A 25,956-nucleotide genomic window follows, 5' to 3' on the forward strand; every position below is an offset into this window, starting at 1 on the left:
CAAAAACCTGAAATCCCACGACCGCTCACTACACGTCTTCAGTTGTTAACCGCGCTTTCTGTGGGCGGAAAAATTTCATGACTGCACATGAATGTCCCCTCTGTATCTACACTGAAGAAAGTCTCCCGCGCTTCTATGGTTTACGCGGGAGAAAATAAGGTTCGATACTTTCTGAAGACACCTCGCATATAATATATATATATATATATATATATATATATATATATAAAGAGTTTCAAGGATTCTCCAAGAAAGCAAACTCATGTAAATACGTTCAATTTATTAATCCCGGTTTCTCTAAATAAAACAATGTGCATGCATTTTTAATACAATTAATGAAGAAAAAACTATACACAAGCTACTGAATAATGAAGTAATTTTAATATTAAATGCATCTTAAATAGAACTGCGTTTCGTCACTGTAATTAAACACACACGCACATCACAAATACTTATTTTCAAATATTTTCACTGTCAAATTGAAATTTCATTACAATGTTGAACAGGAATCCGTACACAATATACATAAAAAATCGATCCTACTTAGTAACTGGACGATCAACTGAGATTAACACCACTGCTTACTCATATGAAGGATATGATTGGCTATTAATCAATGCTGGGCTTTACTTAAAAATTTTGTTGCGTATGGTAAATTTTGAAACATGGTGTAACACAGAGGGGCACCCCATTTGGATGACAGGAATAGCAAACGTAGTTAGTCTCTCGGTTGACCGGAGCATTTAAAGTACTCGTACGGCAAACGTAACACAAATTCCGCTCGCCTTCATTCGCCAAAGGCGTCGGGAAGTGTTGTCCCTGGAACCTATTCGTTGGATGAGCAACTTTCGCTTGGTCGTCCTTCTGTGCAGCCACTGGTTCTTTGACAGGCTGAAAGTAAACAGGAAAAACTTCTAAATTAGTATGAATGAAAAGCCTTCCAATATTGTCAGACAGATGTAATACAGCCTATCAAGGTAGATTTGATAAGAGTATTAAGTACAACAACACAGTGGCGTATTTAGGGAGGGGGATTTGTTGGTTTTTCGCATTCCACGTACAATACCTCCTACATCCTTCTTACCATTTCTAAGAATTTCATTGACTTCCATTTTCTTATGCTCTTTGTTCAGAAATAATACTGTATTTGTCGAATTGTGTTTCATGTATGAACTACGTTCTTTTTTCTTTCTTTCGTACATTGTACTCTTCTGTTCCTTTTTCTTAGTTGTTACTTTTTTTTTCGTTTTTTACATCATACTTTTGACTGTTGTTAGTTGTGATTCAAGTTGGTTGTCGTCAGTAACACAAACTAAGAGGAGCTGATAAGCGAAACTGGTGTTCCACACCAACTACATGGATATCAACATAACGGGACTTTAGTTATTATAGCTAAGGAATATTCAATATTTTAGTTATAAAGAAAAGTAAATGTTTGAATTAAAGAAAATGGAGAGAGGGTCAGAATAAATAGCTCGGGAAACTAGCTAAGCCAAGAGGATGTTCCCTTTTTCTTCTATGAATAGAATAAAAAGTTAGATTCACTGCTAAATTTTTGTATCATGTCACATAAGAGTCGCCACTCTGCAATTCTTGCCATTAAAATTGCAATCGGTTTATTTCAGCTTTAACCTATCGCAACATTTTCTTTCAGGTAAACACGTACACAGATAAAACTGAATATTTCCATTTATTCTAAAATGAAATCATGAAGTTGAAATGAGATTACAAATATTCAACGTGTGTTTGCAGGAGTGTCAGTACAGATTTGTCGGAGGGGGAGGGAGAAGAAGGGGATAAGATCCTCCACCGACATATTTAATTCTTAAACTCAGGTGGACAATTGCTCCCTGCTTCCCCGTGTTGTGCAGACCCCTCCGAAACAAAATCTTAAATACGCCACTGAGCACAAAGTACTATTTTAATAGATATGATCTCGGACATTTTATTACTATTAACTACCACTCACCTACTATCTGCTCTGGAACTTCTAATCGAATTTTTATAATCCTACTTCGATTACAGTAACCAATCCTGTTGGCTTCGACTGCCGGACACGTATAGACTCATCTTTTAACATGGGCCGTGGTTGCTCAGTGGTAGAGCGTTCACCTCGGTACCATGGGGTCCTTGGTTCAATCCCAGCTCGCGCCAAGTGAACTTACAAACACCGTGTGCGTGGGTTTCCTCGGGGTTCTCCCGTTTTCTTCATTCCACCATTTCACTGATTTCTCATCATCACTTTCTCCTTTAGCCTAACCGGCATAACCGTGGGACGTAACACTTAAAGATTTCATTTCATCTTTTAACATTTGATTCATCTTAGTCCTTTCTCATACAAAACTAACATAACAATAACTTTTTGAAATGTTGGTGATTAATACCCACACTAACTCGCTACTTAGCGGTAAAACATAAAAATTCCTTATTACTAATTGGCAGTCGAAATCATACAAAGGAATATAACAATTCAATTAGAATTTTTGGTGCAAGTGTTAGTTAATGTATTATTTGTTTAGAAAAAACAACTCAGACACCTATTTTAGATTTGCAAACTAGGCTAGACGTACTGTAAGTATGGGGAATCTTACGCTTCACAGGTATCAGAGCGAAAATAGTCGGAAGAGGAAGAAATAGATCCTCTGCCCTTATCCCTCTATTGAAAAAATGAAATGAAATCTTTCATTTTAACGTTCCATGATTATGGCCGTTTGGCTAAAGGAGACGATGATTGAAGCAAATGATTGATCATGGAAACATTGGTGGAATACCTCGAGAAAACCCGCGGCCACGATGTTGTCCACCACACTCGGTGGCTGTTAATTGACAAAGTTCCATTCTTTTAATTCTACGTAGTATTTTTTACGTCATGATTACGTTGATTCAATCACATAGTTGAGTATGGAATGTATATTTCACACATGAATGTATCTAAATCGTGGGACACTTATTATTTCTCAACATTTCTTAAATTTACCCTTTGAACAATTTACCCACGTAAAAGGAATTACCATCGTTCTGGTTATCCAACAGTATGACTAGACTTAACTATGTATTCTTTTATTTTGTATATATATGTGTGTATGTGTGGATGTATGTGTCTGTGTGCGCATGCTTTTTTAAACAGAATGAAGACGGCATTTTAGGAGGAGATAGAATGATTAGGTGTATACGGTTTGCAGATGATATGGCGCCTGTTGCGGAATCTGGGGAGAAAATCAATAAAATGTCAGAAAAATTAAGTGAGGGCTGTGAAGAATGTGGGATGAAAATAAATGTTTGAAAGACAAAAGCCAAAGTGATTGGAACGAAGCGGTCGATGTCAAAAAGTAGGAAGGGAGAAAATTGCACAAGGGACTATTTTTAGATACCTGGGTAATATTATTAGTAATGATATGAAGTGTGAACACGAAATAAAAGCAAGGATAGGAATGGCGAAAGAAGCCTTTAGGACGAAGAAAACCTTTTGTGTGACCTTGAATATAGAGTTGAAAAAAAGACTCAAAATGTTTCGTGTGGAGTATTGTTCTATATGGATTAGAAACATGGACATTGCGCAAAAATGATGAGAAACGACTGAAGCTTTCGAAATGTGGGTGTGGAGCTGGATCGAGCGAAAAACGAATGAGGGAATCTTTAAAAATGGTGGGGAGCAAAAAAGAAAAACTGGTTGGGACATTGGCTACGAGGGAACTGTATCTCGAGGGACATGCTAGAAGGTATGGTGGCAGGAAAGAGAGGAAGGGGGCGAAGGAGACTACAATTAATGGATGATATCGAAACAGAAAAATCGTACGCGAAACCGAAGAGGTTAGCGGAAAACCGTGGAGCATGGGAGCTTCTCAGCTGCGGCATCTGATTTGCCAATAGTGGCAGAATATCTATGATGATGACTAGTATCTGTTATAATAGAAGCGAGCATTAGCAGTTTCTACTATTCGACTGGATTGGCATTTGTGTGCCTATTCCACGATAACTCGCGAAACTTAGACGATTTTGTTGAAACTTGGAATGTGCCCTCCTTCCACTTGCAGAAATAACCTTTTTGTTGGAGATTGCAATCCATCGCGTGTAAGAGGGCTAAAAGGGTGTAAAATACCCCACGTTGTAAGTTTCCACATGTACACGGAAGACAATTTTCCAATATGAACCACAAAACTTTTTTCAATTATGACAAATCATGGCATTAAGAATATCCCTACAGGTTATTCCTTAGGGTTAAACTCTGCCTAGAAAGAAAGTGTGAATTCATCCACCACCACCCTCAGTTTCAAAAGTATGTTCAACAATAGTTTTTATTTAAAAATATTCGATTTTGACATAATATATATCGTATATTTTCTTTTAGGCTTCCTAACCATCCCATCGGCAGGGAATTAAAATCAGTAAGAATAAAGTAGTGGACGTATCCTCCTACCCTCCACGATAAATTTTCTAAAATTCATTTGGTTTTGATACAATACAATGTACATTTTCTTTGAATCTTTTCCGCAATCCCTAGTACCTGAGATTAGAATCAGCCAAGAATGCGCAATGAATTCAGCTCCCTCCTATGGAACGAAATACCTTCCGCCCCACAATTTATATATATATATATATATATATATATATATATATATATATATATATATTCCACGATCACTTTCGTTACAAATATTCGATTTGTGTAATATAACGTACATTTTATTTAGGGCTTCACAATCACTCACTCTGTATGGTGCTGAAATCAGTAAAGAATGAAGTAAGTAGAGGTATCCATCCCCCCCGACTTTTCTAAAAATTTCACAATAAATTATATAAAATTTGGGTTTTGATACAATATTATGTATATTCTCTGACTATTTTCCGTAATCCCGTAGGCTTGAAACTAAAACCAGTCAAGAATCAGGGGGTTAATATAGCCCCCCTTCCTCTATGTGGTATGGTTTACATCTCTATAATGATTACTGCGGATGGCAAAAGAAACCAACGTAATAACCAAGATCAGGAATCGAACTTGGAATCCATTCAGCACACCTGCATTGACAGCTTCGCTAATGTAAACCTAAATGCATACAAAGCTATCTGTACACGAATGCTGTTTTCCTGCAAATTGTGATGCGATTCAAACAAAGTTTTGTTCCAACCCCACCAGTATATTAGACATTACGGATTAAGCAATTACAGATAAAACATACTACGACGAACCATGCACATAACAATGGTCTAACTTATTATACTTGTATTATTCATATTTTCAGTATCTACATACTTACACAGAAGTTTAAAAAAATGAATAAAAAAACTAACTAACGGAAAACTGCAGCACAATTATCACACGCAGGTCCAGTCGTTCTTCCGCCATCTTTCAGAATGATCTCACTTTCTTCGCGCTTCCCTGACGAAGCCCCGCCTACGGGTCTACAACCCAGGAGTAAAATAGTCTCAAACCCCTCATAACATACGAATTTTTATTCATTTCGTCTGCACATGTACTCTCATTAGCTGGAACATTATGATGACGTATAAGAAAGGTATATGAGAATACCTTATCAGAATAGTTCTCACGGGTGAGATTCAAACGTGAAGAGTGCATTATAATGTAAAATGAAAGAGAATGCAGAAATGAAACGAAACGCACTTCTTTCTGACGTCCAATGCACAAAATAAGATGAATATCCTCAAAATCAGTTCACTATACCCTCCTCCTCCTCCTATTAAAAATATGATCCAAGATATCTTCCTAAATATTAGATTTTCATGGACTATGGCATGTACTTTTTGAGGTTCCACAATCATTTCCACCATTTGGATTTAAAATCAACTGAAAACATGAGAGTGAACCTCCCCGGCCAGGCAAAGAAGTATTATGATAACTTTCGAAATATGTGTATTTATTGAGGCTTTTACAATTCCTACTCTTCAAGTTGAAGTCAATCAAATACCAGCCCATACTTATTCTCTCCCTCCACCCAAGATTTAAATAAAAATTCTATGGTAACTTTCGTTAAAAAAAAAAAAAAAAAAAAAAAAAAAAAAAAAAAAAAAGTCGAATATGGTCTATGTTTTCTGACAATTGTCTCAATTGCTTGCAGTTGAAATAAGCTAATAATGAAAGAGTGCGTTCTTTCCAATTTCATATATTTTCCTGAGTATTTAATTAACCTTTGGACGGCTGCCACGCATTTTAACAAAATTGTACTCTCACGTTGAGGGCTCTGGTGACCCCCTAATTATCACAGAGTCATGACTCATACACTGTTGGAAAAGTAATAGACCACAGATTCCAACGAGGTAACATGCATGTAATACCCGCCATATTTGTAGAACAAGAAAAACAAAAAATAATTTTAAAAAATAAAAAAAATAAATAACTTTGTGGGACCCTGACAATCCTTGCAGACACCCTACGCTAAAAAGAAAATGATGCTAATGTGTAGGTCAGACACTTGTGACAATAATATAAAAAATTGTAGCCATTCCTACAATACAAAGGGGGATAAAAAAAATCATAACGAAATTCCTATAAAAACGCCCTGTGTATCATTTTTGAAGGGCTTTCGCAGACTTTGGTGTTGACGGCCCTGGTGATCCTCCTAATTACCACAGAGTCTTGATTCATACACCGTTGCACAACTTATAGACCACAGATTCCAACGAGGTAACATTCGTACAATCTCCGCTATATTCGAAGAAGAAACAAAAAATCATAAAAGAATGAAAAAATTGCTTCGCGGGGCCCTGGCAACTTTTGCAGTCACCCTACGATGACAAAATGATGCTAATGTGTAAACAACAAGTACACATACAGGTTATCATAGTGTAGGACACTACTTTATTGCTTCAATACCAATTTTTATGGGTGTACCACAAAGAAGGGACGAATAACCCATCGAAACCTGATGAAACAAATTTGATTATGAAAAAAAAACAAATATCTCCCCCCCTCGGCTGTGATACCCCCTACATACATAAAACGCATACTGGCGTAAAGCTTCATCCCTCAGGAATACATTGGTACCAAATCGTCTCTCTAGTTTAATTAGGGGTTAAGCTACTGATGTTTATCGTAAAAATAAATGTAATTTACGTCGAAAAACTGTCAAATTTGCTCCTTCCCTACTTCCCTCATATACGCAAGAAGTACAAATAGAGGATATTACCATGTAGTGGCCTTCTTCATTGCGTCACATACCAATTTTTATGAGTTTACCCCCAAGGGCGGAATGCCCCCAAAAACCTGTTGAAAAAACACGAGCTCTACCCTCCTTCCACCCTCCCGCCGTGGTACCGCCATATTAGAGTGATCCTTATTTTACAACATTGTAATTTTTTTTTTCGGGACACTCCTTTATTTGGCGCCACTTATCAAAACACTATCCTGTGCAAAATTTCATTTCAATCGAATGGGGATAAATGGTGCCGCAAACAACCTAAAGTTTCCGTTCATTTATTGGGAGCTTTCGAGTTACCCAATAGATGGCAGCACCTATAAAGATATAATAACATGCACTTATAAGCGACACTTTTCAACTCTTTCCTGTGATTTTCAAGAAAAAAGAAAGTAACTTAAGATGTGCTAAGAAAATAAATTATTTTGATTGAATAAATGTCAAAGTGTTTTTTTGGCATAAAGCTTCTTCAACCACAAACACTTGATTTTATGTTTCTGCTGAGTTCCCCAGTTCTGTTGTTAGTTGAGGGCTAATGAAGTAAAAGCGAATATCTCACATCAATCGAAACTAGAAGCACAACAATTGCCAGATTGTTGGTTCTAAGTTACCATCAAATGCACAAATGCTCAGGGTGTCATTTTACAACCTTAGAAAAGCAAAATTTACGTCATGGTGCGAGGAAGATAAAATGGATCTTCTTAGTTAAAGGAAAAAAGGACGACCTGGATGCATGATTGGAGCTGACATTGTCTTACTGGAAAAAGAGAGATCGCAAAGTTAGTGACAAAGATGTGGTAAATATTTTAACTACTGTTGCCGAAGTATTGAATCAGGATGTAGATGCATTGGTTAGAAATAGATCATCTATTCACCTTTGTCGTCACCATTTGTGTCAGAATCTGCAACCTCCAAGAAGTTTTTTTTCTTTTTTTTTTTTGGGGGGGGGGGGTGAAATTGAAAAAGTAAATGCTGTTACCGTGCACGGAGATGAAAAGATTCTTCCTGCATTAACAAAGACAGTGTTCGTTGGCAGACTACCGCTTATTGTTACTTTCAATTAGAGTAAACGATTACTAGCACTTTTGAAATGCATAATACTCTGGAAAAATGTGGTCTTGTTGATAAAGTTCAAGCTGTTTGCTGAGACACAACCTCCGCAAATACTGGACGAGTGAATCGTGCCTGCATCTTGTTGGAACAATATTTGGGAAGAGTTATTTTATATTTGTTATGCAAGCAATACATTTATGAACTCGTCTTAAAAGTTGTTTTCGAGTCAAAGATCAATGATCGTTCCGGAAACGTTTCTATTTTCATTCATTTTCAACAAGCTTAGAGTGATATTGACAAAACTAAATTCAAACCCGGTATACAAGATGAAAGCATTCAAGAAAAACTACACGACACTGCCAATGACGTTCTTCAGATTGCTTTACAGAATATCTAGAATAACTCACCCAAAGAAGACCGCCTTGAACTTATTGAAGTTGTTATTTTTCTCGGAGGAGTTCCACCCACCATCACGATTCCCAGGAGCTTATCATCGTGCCAGATGGATGGCAAAACCCATATATTCCTTGAAGAGTTTATTTACTCTTCCATGATTCATTTTCATTGGAGTAAAAGCCTGATTCACTTTCACTTACTACTTATAGTACTACTCGTGATTCACTTTCACTTACTACCTTTTCTTGAAAATGACAAGAAAGAGTTTGAAAATGTCGCTTATAAGTGCTGCGTGTTATTATATCTTTATAGGTGCTGCCATCTATTGGATAATTCAGAAGCTCACAATAAATGAACAAAAACTTTAGGCTGTTTGCGGCACCATTTATCCTCATTCGATTGAAATGAAATTTTGCACAGGATAGTATATCGACAAGTGGCATCAAATGAAGGGGTGTCCCGAACAGAGTTTACAATGTTGTAAAATAAGGACCACCCTACGCCATATACATAAAATACACACCGGCGGAACACTGCATCCTTCAGGAAAACACTGGTACCAAAATCAGCTTCCTATCTTAATTAGGGACTGCCTAGGGAAGTACATGAGGTGGTACGCGGGAATCTGCATGTGTTATATATCGTTGGAAAGGTCACACTGAGTATACATCACATGTGAAATATCTCGCTTGAATGGGGCCTGTAGGGCGCGTGGCGACCATTTCAAGATCAGAACAAGGCACGCTCCGAAACATTAGAAAACATGGACAAACTAGGAAGCTATGATGTAATTATTTTGATGTATAGGTTTGAAAGGTAGCTGAATACGAATATGACATCAAATGTTTACTAATCAAAATAGTGGATCCAACATGGAAGACAGAAATTACAAAAAAACAAGCTATGTATCTGGAATTGGACACATAGCGACACTCGACGTCGCTATGTATGAAACGGATGCTAAAAGTGTAAAATTCAATATGGCGGATCCAACATAACGGAAAAAATGCAAAATACTGCTATGGCACTGAAAGCGGGTAGGGTAAAGGTTTTCGTGGTTGCTGAATACGAATTCAATATTAAAAATACAAAATGCAATATGACGGATCCAATGTGGCGCACGAAAAATGAAAAAAAAAAAAATGTACAGAATGGGCATATGTTATTCTTACATATGTAGTAGAAAAATACCTACAGTACATAAGGGGGCAAGTAGAGGCAGGTGATGCTTTACAATATACAGGGAACGTGTTTTGCTATACAATCATGCCAAAATTGAGGCACAGAACACAGGGCAAGTTTTGTAGCGCACATGAAAGTTTTATGATACGAACAGATTGCAATCATAAACAATAATTATTTTACTACCAACTCCCTCTCCCGGCCCCGAAGAGATATGCGGGGATCGGCATGTGATATATATCGTTGAAAAGCTGTATCGACTACACTTTACATCTGTAACATCTTGCTTGAATGTCGTCTGTAGGGTACGTTGTGGCTATTTGCAGATACCATCTGAAGATCCGAAAAATGAGTGGAAAGTGCGTGTTTAAAACATCGTTATGCTTCCATAAGTGTTTTTCCGGTTTCGCATTATGCAGTGTACACTTGTGCGGTTATGTATGACGAACATCCTCTCTCCGTAGTAGGGATGGTACTGACACCGAGAGCAGTTTCGATCTTGTCTCGGTCTCGTCTCTAATGTGCTTTTCTAAATCGAGACGGAGCCCAGGCTCGTCTCGATACACATACGTCCATTCTGTACTTTTGCATCTTTTCTCCACCATATTGGATGCGTGATATTGCATTTTGCACTTTTAACAATGAATTCGCACACCGCGACCACGAAAAAATCTACCTACCTGCTTTCAGTTCCAGCAGTGTTTTGCATTTTGATCGCCATATTGGATCCGGCATTTTGAATTTTACATTTTGGTACCCGATTCATACATAGCGACGTCGAATGTTGCTTTATACCCAATTTCATATTCGTAACTTGTTTTTTGTAATTTCTGTCCTCCATGTTAGATCCGCCATTTTGACTCGTAAACATTTGATGTCAGATTTATATTCAGCTACCTTCATATATATACCACATCTCGAAACAATTACATCATAGCTGCCTAGTTTGTCCTTGTCTTCTAATGTTTCGGAGCGTGCCTTGTTTTGATCTTGAAATGGTCGCCACGCGCTCTACAGGCCCCATTCAAGCGAGATATTTGACATATGTGATATACTCAGTGTGACCTTTCCAACGGTATATAACACATGCAGATTCCCGCGTACCACTTCATGTACTTCCCTAGTGAGCTATTGAGGCTTAAAGCTCCAAGGTTAAAAGCACTCAGATTTTTTTTTTTATAGAATATTGTACGTGTTTTGTCGAAGATTAGAAACTTGCTGATATAGTTTGGGGTTGAAATTCGTGAGAGGAAGGATCGCTCGCTTCAACAACGCATCACTAGTTTGGAATAACTTTAAACAATGCCCGCTGAAAAAAACCTGTACTATCTCAGATCGGAATTGTGTCACTTGGTCCAGCCGTGAGTTCGAAAATAAAAGACCATACAAAGTTTGTATTAGATTGCTCTACGAAGTAATCGAAATAAGAGATTCCATTTCAAGAATTGTGAATTAGTTCTTTTGTAGTGTTTTCAATGATAAATAGATAAATTGCCCCAAAACTATTTTACAGTTTTTTCCAAGATGAACCGTGTTAGTGATTTAAACTGTTAGGCCAGAAACCTAAAGAATACAACATATCTAATAAAACTATTAAACAAACAAAAGTTACCGTTACATAATTATGCTCTAACGATAAGGGAGACGTAAGATAATGGTGGAATGAGTAAAGTCGAAAGAAACAGAAGAATTTAACACACACGGTGTCTGTCCATCGTAAAGTTCATTCTGTGTGGCTGGGATCGAACGAGGAACACCAAAGGTGAGCGCTATACAACAGCTCCAAAAGGAAGTTGACGTTGTTAGGAAGTTATGGTGGGTTCTGCTCCAACATGGTTTCTAGTATTATCTTTTATACACATTTACGAATTGGTAGTCAGTTTGCCAAACTCAAATTCTAAAAACTAAATAAAAAACCAAGTAAATAGCACGTACGCATTGTGTAGATGGAAACACTGCATAAGTCAAGTTGAGCATTGACTTCTAATCTGATGATATTACGTATAACTGAAGAATAACGGCACAGTGGTGCAGTAGTAGAGGTCTCACTTGTGGTGCAAGGAGTCCCTGGTTCTATGCCAGGCTAAAGAGAATAGGCGTTTCTACGTAAAGGAAAGGAAGTAAGAGACTATTGGATGTGTTACGCATTAAAAAGATGACGACGACGACAGGAACTGATGGACAGAAAAGAAGTACTTTACAAGATGCAATGATTGTAATAGTTGTTATATTGGTGAAACGGAAAAAAAACTAAAAGAACTGTTAAAACAACACAAAGATAATGTGAAATTAGAAAGAGAAAGAAATGCCATTTTTAAACACGTGAGGGACACAGGACATAATATTAATCGGTGCGAGAAATATTAATTAGTGCGAGATTGAAGTGTTAGCACGGGAACAAAGGACATTAATAAGTGGAAGGAGGCCAGATTCATTGAAAAAGCGAAAAGTTGTGTTACGAAGTGGAATATAGAACTTTAAATTGACGGAAAGTGGGGCAAGTTATTGGAAAGACTTAATTTGGAGCTTAGTTTTCTGCCAGACCAAGGAGGGAAAAGGGATTTAAGGTGTTTAGTTTCACTTCTGTCAACTTTTGTTATGATTGGCTGAATCTGTATTGATCAGCCAATCAACGGTCAGAAACATATTCTGGGATTCTGTTATATTTAGATGCATCTTTCTCTTGTTTTTACAGTGTTGGATGAAGTCAATATGTTCATTAGTTGGAGAAACTGTCACACACTTATTAATTTTTATAAATAAAAAAAAGAGAAAAATAATATACCATTTTGAATAGGTATCTCAGATGTCTCTCCCGATATGGTCACCGAAATCATTGTAGACTCCAGGCCTATTCTTGGCCCAAGTTGACATTTGGCACACTTATGCCGAACATACGGGGCTACCTTCGTATCCAATTTCGAGGAAATCAAATGGGCACTTTCTGAGGTATCCAAAGTTTCCCCGGGATCTCCCGGAAAATATCTGATTTTCAAATAAATGTTCCTGGCTTATCTTGTAGTCTACTCTTTCCTCTTTAAAATGATATATTATTTTTCTCTCTGACTCAATTATTACATGAGATATGATCAATTGAAGCTCGCAAGGTTCTATAAAAATCATCAAATTTGTCCATTTTTCAACACCCAGTACTCTGAAACTATAGGGGGTACAGGGCTAAAATTTGGTGCATGATCATCTCTCATACATGTACACCAAGTTTCATCGAAATTTGACACCATGAGGTTTTGAACTTCGTTGATTACACATGGAAAGACCCAAATTCAATTTAAGCTCATTGTAAATACACCGCGAACAACACGGACGTTCCTAGGAAGTTATGAAAGGTTTTCCTGTGTTTGTCGGAAGTCTATGAGTATAATGGTGTTGTAAGATGTCAACTGATAAAATGATATGAAATAAAGAAAGAGACAATTTACAAATGGATTTTTGTACTGGATTCTTATGGAGGATGATTGTTAACTATTGATTGATTAGACGGTTATACCAGCTATTCTGGATGTATTGAGACACACAGAATATTGGTTAGAGTTAAAAGTATTTGCCATTGATACTGCTGAAGCTTAGTATTTTTTTATTTTATTTTATTTTATTTTATTTTATTTATTTATTTATTTATTTTTTGCCTTACGAACAGTACATGCAAAAGAAGTACAATGTATACATTCTTCCGAATACCGATTCCACACGAATACTTATTTCTCACCTCAGAGTATGCAATAGTCCAATGCATAGCGTGCTAATTGGCTAGTATTTCATCGGCCTGACCGGAAATGTTGCTGTTATTTTGGTTAAGGCCGGTGATCGGTACAAACTTCGCACCAGCTCTTTTATGACCGGCATTTTAACTGTAATACTGAATAAAACACCAAACATAAAAATTATTCAATAGTGCCGTTACAAATACAAATTTCCGTTGTAGTATACATTAAGCGATATTATATATATATATATATTATCTATGCCAGTTTTCTTCATTTATTTAACATAAGAAATTTGTAACATAACAACTAAATTTTATTGGGAAACATTGATTTCGACAATAGAGACAAAAGTGTATAATTTGTCACAATTGTGCGCCATAAATATAGCGATGTGATTTAAATTGTTCATCGATTGCTGGCAAATAACTCTTAAGCATCTCGTTAGTACAATGTTCGTTGCATATTGTTTAGTTCCATGTCCCTAGTTATGAATATGGTAACTTTCCTCAAACTTCCAAGTTCCTTCCTTAGGATTTCTTAAAGCAATTTCCTATAGCTGAAGTATAAGGTTAAGGAGTAAATTTCATTTTCCAACCCAAAATTATCACGTAAGGATTAATATACTTTAGTTCATCTCTTTCGATAATTTTGAAGAAGTGGCAGTTTGTGGTAAATACAATAAATGATCAATACCGACTTTAGTTTTTTGATTTCTAGCACAATGTATCTATTAAGCTCATTAGTAATGTACTACTAAGGATACGCAGAGTACAGGTGCTAATGTACTTTTGCCTACGATAGTACATTTTCTTCCCATGGATGGGTCCAAACAGAGATATTTCACACTTTGACCTATATCATAGGGAATTTTGAAGGGATGCCAGTAATTTTACTTTCCACAGTTGGGAATACTACCAATGCACGAAGTGCGGCGCTTAACTGAAGCTCAAACACATGTTAACGATCAAAACCGTTTTCACATATCATCAGTCAATCTCTTTAAAAATGGTTTCTTCCTCATATTTTGTTCGTATGGTGTTTGGCAAACGGTGATGTCTTCAGTGAGTCTAAACTGTTACGCTCCATTATTAATTACTACTGCTATTTTAAATTACCAAGTATATTAAGTGTGTTGTAACAAGTCAATTGTGTGGAAAAAAATTATTCTTCGCGTGTTGTAATCCCTTGTACCTATTTCTAAATTATATTACCTGTGGTTCTTCCTGCTTTCTTGGTCGACCTCTTCGTCTGCGTGGTGAATGTTCACTGCTCTGGCTATCCTTTGCACTTCTCGCATCAACTGGTGATTGGTTCACACTACCATTTGCTGAGGTTTTTCGTCGCTTAGCCTGTGGAGTGTAGCCCTTGTCACCTGCGATGTGAAAATAACAATTTCAGAAACTTGCAATGGTTTGAAATAAACTGAGTTTTAGATATGAAAATGAAGTAAGGCATTGTCAAAAGAACGTGACTAACACGCTACATTGTCTACATCAAGAAAGAAAAGAAAAGGGGAAATTATTTGATTTTTGAATTTAGCGTCCCGTTCAATAGCAAGGCTATATGAGACGTGAACCTACAGCTTCACGTGCGATGGAAATCACATGAGCTTCCGCCGGGAATCGAACTCGGATCTCCCATGCCAAAGACGCGTACACTAACCGCTTAGCCATAAGCGAGTGTAATGTTTGACTATGAATAGAAAGCGGTCCAGATAGCATTATTACCTAAAACCCCTTAAATTATTCATATATTCCCATAGATGGCTACATATTATTAATTATATAAGCTGTCTAACGAATTATATTTTGAGGTGAAGGAATAATAATTATTTCGGGAACTGAATCTGAAAACATCCGCTTGGCAATGGTACAAAGATAATATCATCTCTATTCCTATGACTGAATTAAGCAAAATATTTCAATAGTGAAATCGAACACCTGAAAATAAGCGGAAGGTATTTTTGTTAACAGGGGTGAGGAGTGCATTCTCCTTGTATTCTTCAATTCGCATGCATAAAATGGTCATCATTATTTCTGAAGACACGTTTGGAAATTACACAACAGTAGCATGTGATGCTGTTTCCGATCGGGGAACAGGTCATGAATAGTAATACATCTTTCGGCATTGTCAAACACAAAGTATTATTACCATGTGTTTAAGATGGGAAAAATTATTTTCATGGGTTTTCTCGGAGTTCTCCCGTTTTCTCCCACATTATCATTCCATGAATTATTTAATAACCATCCGTCTTGTTTGGCCCACATGACATAATCGTGAGAAGTTAAGAGTTTATTTTTATATATGCTCGGCCAATAATGCGGCTGATCGATTTCCAATAATATCTAAGAATCATAGAAATTATTTTCCTACTTGTAACAGTGTTCAAAGTTGCTAAGCCTGTTATGTTTTGTGAAGTAATATTCCGATAAAGGGAGAACTGAAAATTCCATGCCTTATTTCGTTAAACATTTGCTCAGCTACAGAACTACTTAGGTCATTTTGAATTCTATTTGAAGTTCTAGCAAGCGTAATGTTCTGATGTCACAAGGTTTACCTGGCAAATAATCTTTCCTTTCGGAAACCTCGCATACTGCAAACTCTACCATAACATTCTTCGTATGTGTACCACTGTCATAGTTATTATAAAAACAAATAAATAAATAAATAAATAAATAAAAACACACCATTCGGTTTCTCACTGAAAGGGCGTGTTATTTGATATGTCGCTTAAGAATGTTACCACTTAGAAAAACGAAGTTGAACCCAAGATATCGGACAACGACCGTAACGCTTCGTTCTCCACTCCATACTGATGTAATTTGACTTCAGATCCAACCTATATGTAGTTTGTAAAATATTCAACCCATTTCAGACCTTTGGCCACACACTGTATACACTGGTTAGATCATTTATCGTGGAACGCGTTTGTAACTTTTAAACTAATTAATAAAAATCAATGAAATTTTGAACGATACAAATATCGACAGAGGAACACTGCTTAACATACTCTGTTATATCACACGATTATCAGGGTTGCCAATTAAACATAATGTTGCATTTTGTAAATGGCACTGTTGCATTTCAAATCTACATGTTAACCGAAAACTTTCAATACTCCATTTATGATTTAATGTTAGAAACTAATAAGTGTTTGCATGTAAAGAGTATTTGACGCTAAGGTACTTTCGTGTCCGTCTCACTTCCATTGTTACTGTTGTAGTGGCCTCCAAACTCTGGATGTTAATGGCTGTTTTTAAAGGGAAACGGAGGGATTTCTACAATCTCTTTCGCCACACAAACTGACGTTGTATGTTGTTTGTGATCACATCACGGAAAACGGTTGACTCTTTTGAACGGATTTTGGAACATAGTAAGGTTCTTTTTAATGTCATGTCGCTTTGATTAAAGAGCGGAGGGGAAGAGGGTTTAAAAAAATTATGACAAAAATAGATTATGTTATGGGATTTTATTAATTTACTTTTATTGAAATGTTTATTCTTAGGCGGGAAAGATGATTCACATTTCACAAACCTATTTTCCCGTACGAAGAACGGATATTTCAGCTAATTCAGTGTACATATAAATATGGGAAATATCTTTATTCCCAGATCTTCACCCCTCTACTTAAGAGAGCACTGGATCAGCCGATACTGGGTTGGCAACATTGTCATTTAACAGTATTTCTGAATCTGTCAAACCATGTCCCGCTGTTGATATTTCCATCGTCGTACAATATTTCATTGATTTTTATTAATTAGCTTAAAAGTAACAAGAGTGCTTCAAGATAAATGGTCCACGATGCACACATCATCGTCTCAGCTTCAACACCGCATACCTCCAATTTTGGCGAATTTGAGATTTTGATACCATTAACCCTTTTAAGATATATCGCAGTTTTTACTACTAAATGACAGTGCCTTCAAAATTCGATTAAAAGAGAACTAAGAAAGCTATGTAATTCCGTTTTTATTATTATTATTACTATAAATTTTACAAGACAGGAGGCATTGAAGAAAGCCTTGGAGAATCTGTACGCTTCCGAGCGTCAGAACATAGGGGGGTATGACGTCATCACTTTACAAATTCCCTATTTTTAGTGAGGTCTAACTTCAACAATTTTGGTGAGCTTCTCTTTAACCCTATATTTCTGAAGGTTTATACAAACAATCAGCGGATCATTTACTTTTTATCTGAATTTTTCGGATTTCTTCAACACAAAAGAGGAGTTCAGAGGGGCTAAAGGGTAAAAAAGGGATATTTCTTGACCAAAAATCCCATTTTCGCGATTATTGCTCCGCTGGGATACATGATAGGGACATCTGAGTGGCACTATCTGAAAGCCTACTCGATTCTGAACAAAACGACGTATGAATCATCATTCTACGGTAATTAGGGACGTGTCAGGGATTTTTTTTTTTTTTTTTTTTTTTTTTTACATAATATCCTTTTTGTTACTACTGTAATTTGGAGCGCTTTGAAAGCTTTTCCCACATGGGAAAATATTTTTCCCGCCCCTAGTATTGAAGATAGGAGATTGGTACTTGTCGCAAGTAATTAGTAGCATGAGTACTATTTTTGCAAGTGATTTCCAGATCTGTATGTTTATCCAGGGCCGCGCCAAAGGGTCTCAAAATGGGGAAAAAGGGATTTTTTCACAAAACTATTTTCCTCAACTTTTCCCTCCTTAGGGACACGTGAGTGGTACTATCTGAAAGGCTACTCTATTCTGAAGAGAATGGCGTATGAATCGTGATCCTACGATAACTAGAAACGTGTCAGGAAATTGTTAAATTTTGTAGGGTGCATTTTAGGGAAATTTTGGGCGTTTTTTGATGCTCTCCGAGCATAGCTAAAAAATTTTCCCGCCCTTACTATTGTAGACAAGAAATTCTAATTTGTCACAAGTAATTAGTACACTACGTAGTATTTTTCAAGATTTTTTCAGGTTTGTGCGCAGATCGGAAGAGGGGGCCTCAGGTAGGCACAAACTTTGGAGGTTTTTTGTAAAAAAAAAAAAAAAAAAAAAAATCCCATTTCCCTTCAAAAAAAAATCTCTTCAGGTACATGATAGGGTCATGTGAGTGGTACTATCTGACAGCCTACTCTATTCTGAACAAAACGACGTATGGACCATAATCCTACGATAATTAGGGATGATGCTGTACCTTCTTGACTGAAAATCAACAAAACACCTAAAAAAAACCATATCTTAAAAAGGTTAAAATCAATACAGGGTGGCGCACAATCTAGTTAAGTAGTACACTTATATCACGACAAATAGCTCCGTTATTCCATCAAAGTAATACCGCATACATTGAGGCTTTTTTTTTCTTTCTTTCTTTCCTGTAAAATTGATGAAAAGGCAATTACGCGGTATTGAACTTCAGACGACGATATATATATATATAACGATAAAAGGAACAGAAGTCAAGCCGAAGGAGCACACTTACTTGTTGGCGTCTGGTTATCTTCGGAATTATTTGGTGGAACAAAGTAAAAGTCAGGAACATCCAAGGGGTCATGCAGAGGATCAGCACTTTGACCATCTGAAGGAGGTTCTGACATTACACACATTTCGTCCTCCTGTGATGTAGTCTGACTCGATGGCCCTGCAGAAGTCCTCTCGCTTTCAACAATCTTCTGTCGTGGTGGAGAGGCCGCCCTTGGTTTCCTTGCTTGGCGTGCAGCTGCTTGTTGAGACCTAAAGGCAGAAGCTGACTGCTGAGAGATCTGCAATAAACAGATGGTAGTCAGCACGTGTGAAACACGTCATTCACCAATTCTTTACTATTTGTTCACTCATTTATTGAAAATGTAATTGCCAAATATATTTACACACGAAACATTCACTCTTTACTTTAAGTTTCGATACAGATCATTCAGCCACTTTCGACAAAAACAATTAAGCAAGAGATAAAAATAAAAAAATAAAGGAAAAACAAAGAAAATCAGGCTATAGTACATCATAAACTTCAACTAAATTGCTTGACGTGAAACATTTTCAGATAAAGATAACCTAGTGGAAGACAGATATTATGCACATACATTATCTGAATTATTACGAACGCTGAAGTAGGAACAATCTTGGCGCTAACCTATCTTCCAAGGAAAATATTCCACTGCATAGCGGTTGATTTGGTGTTTAGCGTCCCATTCATTATCGAGGCTATATGAGGCGTGGACTTACAGCTTAACATGGGATCCGAATCACGTGAGTTCTCAAGAGGAATGTATCCAAGTGCCGCGCCTATGACAGGTTTGAATATTCACCATAACAAAAAAAAGATGTCGTCCAGCCACTGATTCATCTAAAGAATTCAATTTCCTTTAGTTACTCTTCTAGGAATATGCGCCGTAAACAGGAAGGAATTATTACAATCTTTACGCACTGGAAAGTTAACCGTCTTCTCGTGATGTATCATCAAATAAGATGAGTTGATTTTGAATTTATCGTCCCTTTGAGCAGCGAGGCTATATGAGACGTGGATCGACTGATTAACATGAAATCCGAACCACATGAGCTCCTACCGGGAATTAAACGTGGGTCTCCCACGCCTGAACAATGAATTAATGAAAGCCCCAAACTAAGTGCTAAATTGTTGAAGTAACGCAATTTCTGTGTAAAGGGCCAGCCTCATCAATGTAATTTGCATATTAAAGTGACATTACGAATAATCTAACTTAAATGCGAAATTAGTTAATAATTGGATATTGCATTAGGATCATTCTGATATGCAAATACATATATATATATATATTGAGAGCATTATTAATATTATAGTCCATTTGTGTATCTTTCTTTGTGTAAAATTTCAATTTTCGCATCAAAAAGTGCAGCAGTAATAGAAGCCAGAGGTCAGTAACCTCTACAGCTAACATTGTTGCTAACTTAAATAGAACCCAAAAGAAGTAGGTCTATAGTGTATACTCACGTAGTTATAAGATGTTGATTTCTGTAAAAGAAACGTATCTAAATTAGTTGTCTAGAAAATATATCTTGGCTAACCTTGTGTTAAAGTTTTTATCAACTACAATTATAGTTTTTCTCAATGATTTAAGCGGATTATATGAGAGGATTACAGGTGTCAATATTTCCTCCACCCATCTCTTATGCGCTGGACAATTGCGAATGCATTCAATGTGGTGACTTCGGGTGACCACTCTATTAAGGCTATCAAGCTGAGAGCATGAGAGAGCCCTCTACAGTGTTTTTCTATTTTCTTTAGTTTAATTTTACGAACCAAATCCAAAAGAAATAGGTCTATAGTGTATACTCTATATGAAATAAATTACAGGCAAAACAAGGTGGACTTAGAAACACTGACTAGCGACAACAGCTACTTGGAAACCGGTTCTATTGTTGGTGAGTATATAACGACATGCTTTTTTTCTTTTTATTTATTTATTTTTTTTAATAGGTGTGAAATTTTTTGTTTGACCTAAATTTTCACACCTAAAAGGAGAACCGTTACTGGAAAGCGTCCTTAGTCGACAAGCCTAAAAAACTGTTGGTTCTATGTCAGGAGTGCCACATTCAGAGTACATTATTAAAAATTCAAATTAATATTAAAATGTTCTTGAAAATTCCGCTACCTATTAAGTAACGTGTTATACGCGACACCACATCGACATTTTTTTTTTAGCATTCTTTTAACGCGTTTAAAGAACCCTCTTGGAAACTGAAGAACAGCGACAGGGGGAAGGGGGCTGACGGGAAGTAGCAGGCAACTCAGCACCAAAGACGGATTTTTCTTTTTTTAATTGAATCTAGCGCGTAGGAGGGATGATGGCCCCAAAAACTTATAAAATTAAGTAGAATACTTATATACCTTGTTGTATTTACGATTATTGTTTGTTCTATATAAACGTTTAATAACAATTCATTCAAATTTTCATAAGGTAAAGAAAGAAGCAAATAGATCCGCCTGTCTGAGTGTACTTCTGAAGTCTGCCACCAGAGTCGATAAACACTAGGAACACAAAGTGTCTTCTTCGGACTTTTAACAGTGCTTAACAACAAATGACCAAAGTATAAATATTACGGTTTTAATGTAATTGCAACAATTTTCTGGGGTATAAAAACACAGTAAAGAGTGTGAATAAACTTACGTGTAAATAGGGTGAGTGGAATGACATTACTTAGTTTTTAAATTACTTACAAATTTTGTCACTATGACGCAGTCTCAAACGCGGGTGGCTTAATATGAAGAAGAAAGGGTGACATCCCCAAAATCAATCAAGGTAGTGCGAGCCTATAACCACCGGCAGAAGTAATACATGAAGAGAACAGTTAGTTGATAGATAGCCATAGCCGAGTCAAACTCATTTGCATTTAGTTTCTGATTAAAGTTGCAATGCAGCTGTGGACAATCAGTGGACTCTACTCCTTTGCAACCACTCCGGATCTGTTTAATTAATATCCATTGATGGAGTACAAGAATAGTGACTGTGTGAGTGAATACAGTCGTAGGAGTTCCATGAAAACTATACGGAAGGAAGAACCAAAGGATTAATAGTTATTGGCCAACGCTAATAAAGAAAAAGAAAAATTGTCTACGCCAGTACATTATTTTTTCTCTGAGATACAGTGCAATATTGGCAACTAATATATCACAAAAATTTTCTCCTTTGTCCCACTGAACAAACCTCGGTGACCAACTTCCAGAACCCGCGAGTTCTACCTCCAGGCAAGAAGGATTTCGCCAAAAGCCTTATTTGTGGGGAAAAAATGTATATTCATTACCCACTGAAAGGAGAGCAATCAGAGCAGCAGTGCGGGCACGAGAAAATGATACCTCTCGGAAAGTAAATCCAAAAAGTCACGCGGACAAGAATTTGTGGAGGAATTTATCGGAAGAGAAGAGGACTCACCCGAGTATTAAGTGTTAAGTATCTGTGACTAAAGAATGCACGTACGCATACATGATATCTAGATAGCTATTTTTCTCATTGGTTAATACTATTTACTACTATGATCTTGTGTCTACAGTAATTCGGGTGGCACTCAAAGTTCCATGTACTCGCTAATGCTCCGTAAATGATCTAACTTAACGCTCTTTTTTGTATATAACGAAATTACTCCATGTTCCTTTACTTATTGAAGAATATTAAGTGACACCTAATTATATAACTTGTTACAGTAACATGATGTCCAATCGGCCTTTATAAAAGAACAGAGTATATAAACAACTACAGGCTTTTCAAATGAAGTTACATATTTTCGCAATTTCTGTGTTTGTGTTATTTACACTGAAACTACTGTAGTAACGGATGCAATATTAAGAACTTACCTTGCACACTGTACTATCTTCTTTCTTCAGACTTTTTTAAAACTTCTTTCTTGATATTTTGGCTATCATTGTAGCCATTAACAACAACGGCTTTGAATCCACGATGGGTATTCCTATATTTTCATCCTAGTAAAATTCACTGTCGTATACAAGCAAAATTGACCCAATATTTTCACAAGCACTAGTTTATAATAATAGTAACCATGAGGTATAGAAATATATTATCCAATCACTGTCAATGAATTAACAACTATTTCTCAAATTACTTTATAATAACTCACGTGTTTTTTTTTTTTTTTTTTTTTTTTTTTTAATGGTGAGGGTTGTTTGGTGCACTTTTATTTCTAGATTATGCTTGTTCCCTTAATAGTTCGCTGATTTATTAATTTCTCTTTCTAGCACTCGACATTAAGAGCCCATGAATTTGGATAGATTTAGAGGATTAATGTTGCCAGATTCTTTACTAAGAGTATGAAATTCTCATACATACAAAATTATAGACTTTTCTTGTGAAAAGAATAAAAATGTGTTAAGTCCTTTCTGAGTTAATTTGGCTTAATATTATGCCATCCCATGGGTGATCTATTTTCCCTGTACATAAATTTACTTTGGATTTTTAATTCTGATGAAAACAGATTCGAACACAATCCTTTCTTTGTTGAAAATGAAATGAAATCTTTAAGTTTAACGCCCCACGGTTATGCCGGTTAGGCTAAAGGAGACGGTGATAATGAGAAATGAGTGAAATGGTGGTATAAGGAAAGTGGGAGGAAACAGAAGAACCCCGAGAAAACCCACGAGCACGGTGTTTGTCCACCACAAAGTTCACACGGCGAGCTGGGATCGAACCAGGGACCCCAAGCACCGGAGGTGAACGCTCTACCTCTGAGCCACCGCGCCCCCTTCCTTTCTTTGTTGTTCAAGCAAAAATGTAGAACATCTAATCGGTTAATTTTTTACCTCGTTTCTTGTAAGTACGCAAGCAGTCCTGATGTTGGGTGTACTTTCCTTCTTGCGTTTTTTTTTTCCTGTTCTTTAACCCTTTTTGTTTTTGTCATTCCTATGTCATTCATTACAAGTGCAATAAACAGAGTAAATTCTGGATCAAAATAGCTCTAGTGATTTCCGTCAGTTGAAAGATAATTTTTGAAATTTCTTCCCGATTTAGAGAAGAACTTAATATCAGAATTATTACCTTTTTCCTTCTTCTTTGGGATGTACCTGCCAAAAAAGATAACGACACTCATCTGTTATTCATTTTAATTTTGTTGATCGGATTTCTGTAATATTCCCAAGCTGGTTTTTCCCATTTTTCTTTCTTGGAATGAACAACTTCTTTTGTAATCTCTTATAGCTTTGTCAACGGTGCCCTTAAAACCAAAAATTTTTTCAGATGTTAGCTTTGGTGAGGTGTGTGTGTGTGTGTCCTGTCCTTGCAAACAAGTAATCCTGCCCGTTGGACATGGATGTCAAGAAAATTAAGTTTGTCATTGGATTCTTTTTCGAGTGTCAATTTGATGATAATGTGAACGTTGTTAAAATTCAAAAATTAAATCTTTAGTGTCTTCTTTGTAAATAACCAAACCATCATCAACGTACCGGAAGTATCTGATGCATTTGTATTCATCTTTCTTGAGAATTTTAGATTCAAAGTGACTCATTATTATGTTGGCTAATACGGGGACGGGAGATGGTGAGTTTCGAATGGCAAGTTCTTCTTCTTTTTATATATGCTGTCTTCGAACTGAAACAGATTACTATTCAAGCACCATTCCAACTATTTGGTGAATCTCGTAAATCACTAAATGCGAGGTGTTATCTTCTCTAAGCTCGTGTTGTGTGCATGAAGTACCTAACTCAACTGGTATGGAGTTATGAATGTCAATTACGTCTACTAAAGTGAATTTTATTTTACCTACATAGCGACAGCCGATATATAATAAAAATTGAACTCTGTGAGGAAAGGAGACAGGACATTGGTACAAGGCGAGTCCTTAATGTCAACCATATGTAGGCCCACTCTCTAGTATCAATCAGTAAGTACAGTAGGCTAATGAGTGGGTGACCCTGTAATTATCAATTTAGAAAATGACTGTACATACCTGAGGAATGTTAATGTGTAACATTTTGACAATGGCGTAGAATTCATCCAGTTCTTGGCTGTCCAGTTTCATGAACCCTCCGTACAAGAAGTCGAGCACCAGCGACATCACCCTGTACGACACTCCAGGAAGAATAACGGTGGCCACTTCATTTCGATCAGCGTCAAGAATTGATTTGAGGAAAGGACTGACTGCACCAAGCAGAAGCCTGTGTGCACTCAGATTTCGGCCATCACACACCAGTACGACGTCCACGTAACTTTCTCTTTGAAGGAACGTGCGTAGTGTGTGCAGCATGTGGCATTCATGCTCCGTGTTGGAAATAGTCACTGCCATAGCCTACTATGATCTGCAAAACATAAAAGGTTATTTCACAAAAAGAATAAAAACGACAAAGGATTATTTTTACCTATACTCTTATCTAAATACAAGCAATCACTTTCTATCAATATATTTCAAGCGTCTGCTGTCATCATCATCAGACTAATAAAAACTTGATTAAAAAACAAACTTGAAAACGTAATAGGGAATACGACATACTTTAAAAACTCAATTTTGATTATTGTACATATACACAGAAAGGAAAACTACAACAATCACCACCTGCCTTTCTGTGTACTTTTTGTATATTCTTTATATAATAAAAAAAATCATAACAGAAAGTTACATGATGTATTTTGATGAAAATAAACAGATCCTAGCATGTCTATAACACAGTGTAATTAACACTCAGTTGTGACAAGTTTTCATTTTCTCTTGGTTGCAATTTCTATGTTGATAGCTTCTGTTTCCAGATCAGCTTCTTTTGGTAACTTTGCTCTGTTTTCTTCCTCTTTAGTAATTTGATCAATGATAAGTTTACGCTGACGCTTTTTGGACGCATTTTCTTTGGCATGCTATTCCTGCACGGCTTTCTCATATCGCTTCCGTGAAGCACAAACAGATTGAAATGTTTAAAGTGATAAAGCAAGGAAAGAAGTTTTAATTACACTGAAATCTTGTTTTCTTTATTTTTGAATATGCAACATTGAACAGCTGGAAGTACTACTTTTGC

At 36.6% G+C, this 25,956-nt stretch overlaps 1 protein-coding gene across 1 annotated transcript in view; it reads right to left on the reverse strand.

Moving 5' to 3' along the window:
- Nucleotides 1-263: 263 nt before the first annotated feature.
- The window catches only part of LOC145673535 (uncharacterized), a 34,585-nt gene continuing 8,892 nt past the window's right edge, over nucleotides 264-25,956 (reverse strand). Inside the window, exons 2-5 of the mRNA XM_081743333.1 lie at nucleotides 24,903-25,251; nucleotides 18,961-19,240; nucleotides 14,719-14,879; nucleotides 264-891 (exon numbers count right to left, since the gene is read on the reverse strand). Of these exons, the coding sequence (XP_081599459.1) occupies nucleotides 631-891; nucleotides 14,719-14,879; nucleotides 18,961-19,240; nucleotides 24,903-25,238 (1,038 nt within the window). The 5' untranslated portion in view covers nucleotides 25,239-25,251 and the 3' untranslated portion in view covers nucleotides 264-630. The remainder of the gene's footprint in view (nucleotides 892-14,718; nucleotides 14,880-18,960; nucleotides 19,241-24,902; nucleotides 25,252-25,956) is intronic.

Source organism: Thermobia domestica, chromosome 16 (genome assembly GCF_964235325.1).
Source record: "Thermobia domestica chromosome 16, izTheDome1.hap1.1, whole genome shotgun sequence".
In the NCBI taxonomy this organism is placed as follows: Eukaryota; Metazoa; Arthropoda; class Insecta; order Zygentoma; family Lepismatidae; genus Thermobia; species Thermobia domestica.